The following is a 7,921-nucleotide window of genomic DNA, read 5'->3' on the forward strand; positions in this document are numbered from 1 at the left end:
AACCTCTATTACGTTGTAAGGCTCTTGCAATTCCCTAGTTACCATCCGTTTCTAGTATTTATCCCTCATGAAAATGCAACCCATATCCTTCTTTAATAGCCATATGTATCTGTTGTCCTGCATAAATGCCATCTTAGGCATGTTTAATGAGAAGGCTTGTGATGCTAATGCAAATACTACTGTAACACTGATTGCTCATTGCTTAGCTTGGTTTCCATTTTATTCAAGCAAAATAACTTGTCACATGAAGCCTGTAACCAGCTCACAATATGTGCCTTTTTTGGTTGAGATAATCCATTGCTCTGATCACAAGATTAAAGGAACATTTTTGGCATTAGGATGCCAAGCTGGTAAGTGATAAATACATAATGACATCCACGTGCTAACATCACGTTGAATGATTGTTAGGGAAAATTTACAAAGTCTTTTAAGTTCTGTAATGTGGCTATGGTAAAAGTTCATGTTGAGTGTTAATCCCTTCATTGTAGCTAAGCTTAAGGGAGTGCTAACCCCTCCACACTTTTTGTTAGAAGGGTTTGAGCCAACACCATTTAACTCCATCCACTCATAGCAAGCTCGACAAATCATGGAGAAAAGCTGGTTGATCCCAAAGGGGCAAAGCGAAGTTGCCTTGTGGACTGCAAACAAGATGACCCATGCAGTCCGGCGTGAGAAATTGCATGGACTCATGACCAGGCTGATTGAAAAAGAATGTGTTTCCATCTCCCAGTGTGCAAGGTTGGCCATTATTTCTAGGGCTATCAGAGGGTTCTGTAACAGGAGTAAACAATGAGCTCAAGATTTCATCAGCCCAATTTGCTCCACTATTAAAGCTTTTGTTTACCCTGAGTGTCAAGGGCTGCCTTTGCATGAAGGAGGGTGTGTTGATTTTTGCCGATTCTGAAGGTTTTACGAGGTGTCCCATTGCTATTTGGTCAGGTGATGTGTGACTTGATTGGAGGTGATTGTTAGGAGAGACTGAATTGAATGTAGGAGAGACTGAATTGAATGTAGGAGTTGAGGTAGGTGTGGTGTTTTGGGACTTGGAATCTTCTTCACTGAAATCCTCCCCTCCAAAACTATCATGGTTGTGCAAGATGGCAAGTGACTTATCTGAGGTTGGGCCACCTGAGCATGGCCTTTCTCCAATGATGGATGCTTGCATATTTGGCATAGCGCAATGAGTGGTACTGGCTTTTCTTTTGAAAATCTTGCATATGGCCCAACACATATCCTGTACAAGAAAACACAAGAGTTTGTTAGCATAATCGCCACCGCGCGAGGCTGACTTATGGTTAGTAGCCATTTCCCTGCATGCGCATAATATCCAAGTGCGTGTAAAGTTCCTTAATCTAACACCCTCATCCCAACACAACCATGACCGAAGGAAAAAGCTAGGACAAGGGCTTACTCTGTGGCTGGAATTTGGTGGACTGGGCAATCTGAATTCATGCATCATCCAGTCGGTTTTGGTGCCTTTGGAAGCTCTGCCAAGGTAGAAGACAAGGGACTTCTTGAGGCCAATACATTGAGAGGAGCTTGCAGAATAGACGTGCCTATCGGTCCCAGTCGCTTTCCAGAAGCCCGACACAGTGACCCTGTTGGGCCTTGTGCTGTTTCTGTACTTTCTATCCCTTGGACAGAAAAAATACCACTCCCTCTGGCCCTCTCCTAGCCTAGCCATCTCTGCAACAATAGGAAGAAAAAAATTAGTTAATGTATAAAACAAAGACCAACAAATCTAATCCAATATAGCATCATGACATCAAAAATATGGAGGAAATGCAACATGAAGACCTATCCCAACCCTGGATTGTCATACGACCACAACCATTTAGGGTGCCATCATATTTACCTTAACAGAGGCGGCCATTTTAAAAACAAAACGATTTACAATGCAAGCCCTGTCGATTAATACATATAATTCTAAAGAGAGCCCGGAGGACCTTTGCACAGGGCAGGCACACATGAATGATTTTCCAGAGACCCAATTGAAGGATGAGGAAAATTAAGGTCCGAGGAGCTTAGGATAGGAGATAAATGAATGCTTACTAGGGAGGTCCCATGGATCGCATTTGTAGATGTCGAGGTCCGTGATGAGGTATTGGAAGGCAAGGGGGCGTCCTTCGACACGCTTGCGAAGGTAGAAGCTCACCAGCTCTTCTTCGGTGGGATGGAAACGGAATCCAGGGAGCTCCATCTCCTCCTCGTCCTCCTCTTCACTAACACGGCAGCAAGGAGGCCTCTCCATGCCCTTATACCTTCTGTGTGTGTGTCTCTCTCTCTCTGTCTGTCTCTGTGTGTGTGTGTGTCTCTCTCTCTCTCTCTCTCTCTCTCTCTTAAGCTCTTACTACTACAGCTCGAAGCAAGCCAGGCTCAATCAAAGCCCTTCTACGGGAGCCCGCTGCGCTCTCTCTCTCTCTCTCTCGCTAGAACGTAAGAGGGTTAAGGGATACATGGCCCCCTTCACCTTTAAATCGATGAGTATTTTCTGCCTCCTTTCCTTTGGTCAATAGTATTTTACCTTCCTTTTCCTAGGAATTCCTATTTTACACCTATTTTTGTTTGGTAATAAACCTCGATTCACATGTTGCTTTACTTCCAAATATCCAATACCTACTCTTCCATGTATTGAACCCATTCCTCTCTTTTGGGCCCTTCGTGTTTACTTTGAAATCTCTCAGATCCCATTATGTCATCCCACGAGACGTCAGCAAAGGACTTTTTATTTACTAACATATTCATATTATCTAAAGGCATGTCAGTTGCAAAAGCGATGGCCTCCATAAGTTCAAAAGAGTGATTTACTAACATATTGATATTATCTAAAGGCATGTCAGTTGCAAAAGCGATGGCCTCCATAAGTTCAAAAGAGTGATTTATCAACCCAAATTTCCACAGAGGTGTAACTAATATGAAACCCGTGACAATGCCACAAAAAAAAACCAAAACATGGAACACCAAGGATCAAAAAAGAATATTTCAAAGAGAGATAGACTAGACTCAAATAGCATTACAATTCAAATGATCTCTCTTACAAATTGATCTTTGAGAGATCAAAAAAGAATATTTCAAAGAGAGATAGCTTAGACTCAAATAGCATTACAATTCAAATGATCTCTCTTACAAATAGATCTTGAGAGATTTATTTCAAAGAGAGAGCCTAGACTCATCTTAACTACCCTTAAACCATCATGTTTTACTATATGTAGAATTTCTAGGACAAATACCCCTTGAAGTGTTGTCATTACCATAAGGGTTTTTGCATAGGTTAAGGGTCTATGTCCATATTTGCATTGCATTGGATTTGTTTGAGTACATTAGCCATTTAAATAGATTCTTTGAGAATTTAGTGAATATTTTGTCTTGTCGTACATAGCATGACATAGCCCTTAGCATGTAAATGACATGTCAAGGGAGATGACATAGGGTTAAAAGAACGAATCTCTCTCATACCTTGTAGAAGTGTGTGATGATGGTCACAATTTTGGTGCCAATAAATCCTTAACTTCCTTCAAGATGTTGTAATATGTAGCTCGATCTTATTCCAAAGACCTAGGCCAAGCTTCAAGGACTACATTATTTATATTCTTGCTTAATCAAAATCAACAAGTCAAATAGAAAAACTCATTATGGTTATCAAGATTTTAATGTCTATTTCCACATTTCTTTAAAAGTATTTGTGCCAGTTGATATTGACCATACCTCTATCAAAAGGAATTTTTCTCCATTCTAATATAGGATAGTAGAGCTCTTCGCCTTGTGTACCTCTTCACCTCGCCGCAATAGCTCCTCACCTAGTGTGGAGCATCTCCCACAAAATCTCCCTCTCAGGAGCCAATTTTGCTACCATATTTTCCCAGTCAATCGCGCTCTCTATCGCCTCTGTAGAACCTAAGTTTTGCCCTATGCAACCCATTTGTGCCACCCTCCTACTTCCTGCCTTGCATGCTTGTCCTATAGAAGTGCCACCCATACCAGTGCCTGAAAGTCGGGGAGTGGGAGGAGTTCCCACGAGAAAGAAAAGTTGCCACGAAAGGAGAGGAAGAGCCACATGATGCCGCCAACCACCACAACTAAGCAGACCCACTAAGCACACTCAACATCACCACGTCATGAGCAGTGACATCAGTGTCTTCTCACAACCTATGCATTTAGGAGCATCAAGCTCATTTTTGGGTAAACTTTTCATAAGAATTTTATAAGTTTGCTTTTTATTATCTCTCTCTCTATAGTTTTGTGGCCATTTCATGCATCAACTCTTTATGTTAGGCATATTTTTGGGGCACCTGAACTTATAGTAGTGCATTCAGTATAGGTCACACTAGATGTGTTTGTTGTTTTCGTCACAAGAGGGTAGGCTAGGTGGCACAAATTACTCCCTATAGAGTTTCATGATACAAATATTGTGTCTGGTGAAGAAACATGCCCACCAGCCATTATTCAACTAGCTACACCTCCTGCCAGGATAGCTGCTCCTAGGATAGATGCCAAAGTTGTAGTATCTTCTCCTAATATAGATTAAAGGATGTGAGATTCTTGGGATGCACTGGTAATATATTTGTTATTAGTGAAAAGGTCTCCCATTTAGGTTGGTAGTTGTGGTAGTACCTTCTTAGGCTTAGATTTGCAACAACTTGTCATTATCTTCATACACTCAAGTTGAAAATTAACAATCATCACTACAATTTTCCAAGATAAAATACTAACATCATGAATTTGTGACCAAGGTAGGCATGTTTTTATTACCAGTCCTTAGCGTCTAAATGACATGTCAAGGGAGATGACATAGGGTTGGAAGAGAACAAATTGCCCACATCTACCTTGCAGAGGTTTGTGATGATGGTCACAGTGTTAACTTCCTTCAAGATGTTGTAATATATAGCTCGACCAAGCTTCAAGGACTACAATGTTTATATTCTTGCATGATCAAAATCAACAAGACAAATAAAAAAACTCATCATGGTTATCCAGATTTAAATGTCTATTTCCACATTCTTTAAAGTATTTGTGCAAGTGAATATTGGCCATACCTCTATCAAAAGGAAATTTTCTCCATGCTAATATAGGATAGTAGCGTTCTTTGCCTTGTGTGCCTCTATCAAAATGAAATTTTCTCCATGTTAATATAGGACAGTAGCATTCTTCGCCTTGTGTGCCTCTTCACTTTGCATGCTCAGCTCCTTGCCTGGTGTGTAGCATCTCCCATAGAAGCTCCCTTTGGAGAGCTAGTCCCCACCCTATTCTACCTATGCCACCGTCTCTAAAATGCACCCAAGAGAGGAAGAGCCGCCTGCTGCCAACTGCTGACTAAGCACCCCCTTAAGCAAACTCACTAAGCACACATGTTAAACGTACAAATCAACATCACCATGTCAGTAAATGATGAGTAGTGACATTAGTGTCTTCTCACAATTCATACATTCAGGAGCATCAAGCTCATTTTTGGGTAAACTTTTCATAAGATTTTTACAAGTTTGCTTTTTGTTATCTCTCTCTCTAGTTTTTTGGCCATTTGTTGCATCAACTCTTTTAGAAAGATTTTATGTTAGGCACATATTTACGGCACTTGAACTTATGGTAGTGTATTTCAATGGTGCATTTAGTATATGTCACACTACATGTGTTTGGTGTTTTTATCACAAGAGGGTAGGCTAGATGGCACAAATTACTCCCTATGGAGTTTCATGATACAGATATTGTGTCTAGTGAAGACACATGCCAACCACCCATTATTCAGCTAGCTGCACCTCCTACCGAGACTGTTACTCCTAGGATAGATGCCAAAGTTGGAGTTATCACCTTTAGCTTTGACATGGCTGCTATCTTGCTTTCCCGCCTCTCCAACATCCTTCTCCTATTCACCACCTTGGACCTAAGTAAACATAACCTTAAACTCTTTGAGCAAGGATATCAATTCTCCTTCTTGCATAGGAGTGAGGTCTTTGGCAATAAACATTGGCTTATGTTCTTTACGTAGGCCCTCAATATTTACTTCTTTAACCTTGGTGGGGCCATCATATGAAGCATGCGGCTCTCCACCCAGTTTTTTTTAGCCTTATGGTCATGTACCATTTTTGCCCCAGATGTTATAGGGCTTAAAGTACTCAAGCACTTGCCTTGGATCTTCCTTGGCTTGGTGAGCTCTTTTTCCTTAACTTTATTGATCTTACATTTGGCAACTTGGTAGAGTGACTTAGCTTACTCGAAGTGCATGAGCTCCTTATCACCTTTATAGACCATTGTCTTGGTTTGAATGGTGACCTTTTTTAGGTGCAATGCTTCTTAAGGAAAAGTTATAGTTAAAGGTGAGAAATGGAGGTGATGCGGCTTTCTTTATACTACCCAATATAGATTCAAGGAGGTGGGATTCTTCATATGCATACGTAATGTCTTTGATAGCCTTATCAGTGAAAATGTCTATTATTCCACATATTCAGTCATGCAGAATAGCTCATGAATGCATGGTATACTTTGGAAGGGATGTATCAAACTTGCAATGAGGCTCGAATCATGTACTTGAAGAAATAACTAGATATTTTATCCATGGATGAGGGTGATTCTATGATTGAGTAGCATCTCACCAAAGTCAAGTATGAGGGTGATTCTATGATTGAGTAGCATCTCACCAAAGTCAAGGATTTGAGAGAACAATTGTTGAATATTGATGATGTTATACCACACAGGCAGTTGTCTCAACCACTTTGAACTCTTTGCCTCCTTCCTATCTTAATTACTCTCTTTAATTAGTTAGTGGGGTTTCTTTTTCGGGAAGAGCAAACGAGAGCTAATCTTTCAAGTACCCATGGTGCTAAAATCCCATCAGCTCCTCTCGATGAGAGGAGGTGCCAAAAGCACATCAGCTTTGATGAGTTAGTGGGATTTATTTTGTGTGAAGAGAAAACAAGGGCTAATCTTTCAGCTTCAGCCAAGGATAAGGGCAAAACCAAATCTTCTAAGCATGGAGGGCAACAATCCATCAAGATTAAAAGTGGACATAAATCCTCTAGCACTGACTCGTTAGGCAAATGTGATGCTTCTAAGTCCAAGAAGAAGGGAAATTTCCACTAAGACAAGACATTTGTTTAGTGAGTGCCGAAAAAGACAGTGAGTATAAGAAAGATTTTGGTAATCTCGTTTCAAATGCCTCATAAAGTAAGCAAGAGAATCTTGTGTACGATGCGAATAGACTTTCTTGATTAGAGCTTGATTATAGAATGATGATGCATTTACCTCCCTTGAAACATGTCTCTCAATGCTTCATATCATCATCAACATTTATTGTGTGGTATATAGATAGCGGTTCTACCCTCCATAGCACTTCAAAAAGAGATATATTTAGCAACATGAAGAGTGCTTCTAGAGGTAGGAGTGCGTCATGTGCAGACCACTCATTCTACCATGTTAAAGGTGAAGAATTTGGTGTCTATTTCTTCCATTTACGAGATGAGAAATGCCTCATCAAAGAGATCCTTCTAAAGGATAGATCATATCTTTTGGAGGTAAGAGTGTGTCATGTGGTGAATTGTTTCTTCCATTGCCAAGCATGGTTTATTTGTAGAATTCTAGGATGAGAAATGCCTCATCAAAGGTCCTTCTAAAAAGGATATCAAATCATATCTTCTAGAACTTTATGTAATGAAAAATCATGCATGCTTAGTTACTTAGATACTTCAACTCTACGGGATATCCTGATAGGAATTTATGTAATGGTTTGTATGGATACCTATGAAAAATCATGCATGCTCAGTTGATCATATCCTTCAGCTACGCAAGAGCTCATGGCATGCTACGTTTGGGAATATAAATTTTGAAAGTTTGATGCCTTCATAGAAGCATGGTATGTATATGCCCCACTTAGAGACACATATTGGTCATGTATGTGAGAGTGTATGTGAGGGTTGCATTTTGGGAAATGTGC

The 7,921-nt window shown here is 40.3% G+C and overlaps 1 protein-coding gene across 1 annotated transcript; it reads right to left on the bottom strand.

Moving 5' to 3' along the window:
- Nucleotides 1-314: 314 nt before the first annotated feature.
- Nucleotides 315-2,448, bottom strand: LOC147642196 (NAC domain-containing protein 22-like). The gene is made up of 3 exons (XM_086803616.1): nucleotides 2,053-2,448; nucleotides 1,412-1,686; nucleotides 315-1,234 (listed from the first exon to the last, which is right to left on the bottom strand). Exons 1-3 carry the CDS (start codon nucleotides 2,249-2,251, stop codon nucleotides 566-568), a joined length of 1,143 nt encoding a protein of 380 aa, XP_086659742.1. The 5' UTR covers nucleotides 2,252-2,448; the 3' UTR covers nucleotides 315-565.
- Between the last annotated feature and the right edge of the window lie 5,473 nt (nucleotides 2,449-7,921).

The sequence above is a fragment of the Cibotium barometz genome, chromosome 1 (assembly GCF_041138505.1).
Source record: "Cibotium barometz isolate CiBa-2024 chromosome 1, ASM4113850v1, whole genome shotgun sequence".
NCBI classification, from domain to species: Eukaryota; Viridiplantae; Streptophyta; class Polypodiopsida; order Cyatheales; family Cibotiaceae; genus Cibotium; species Cibotium barometz.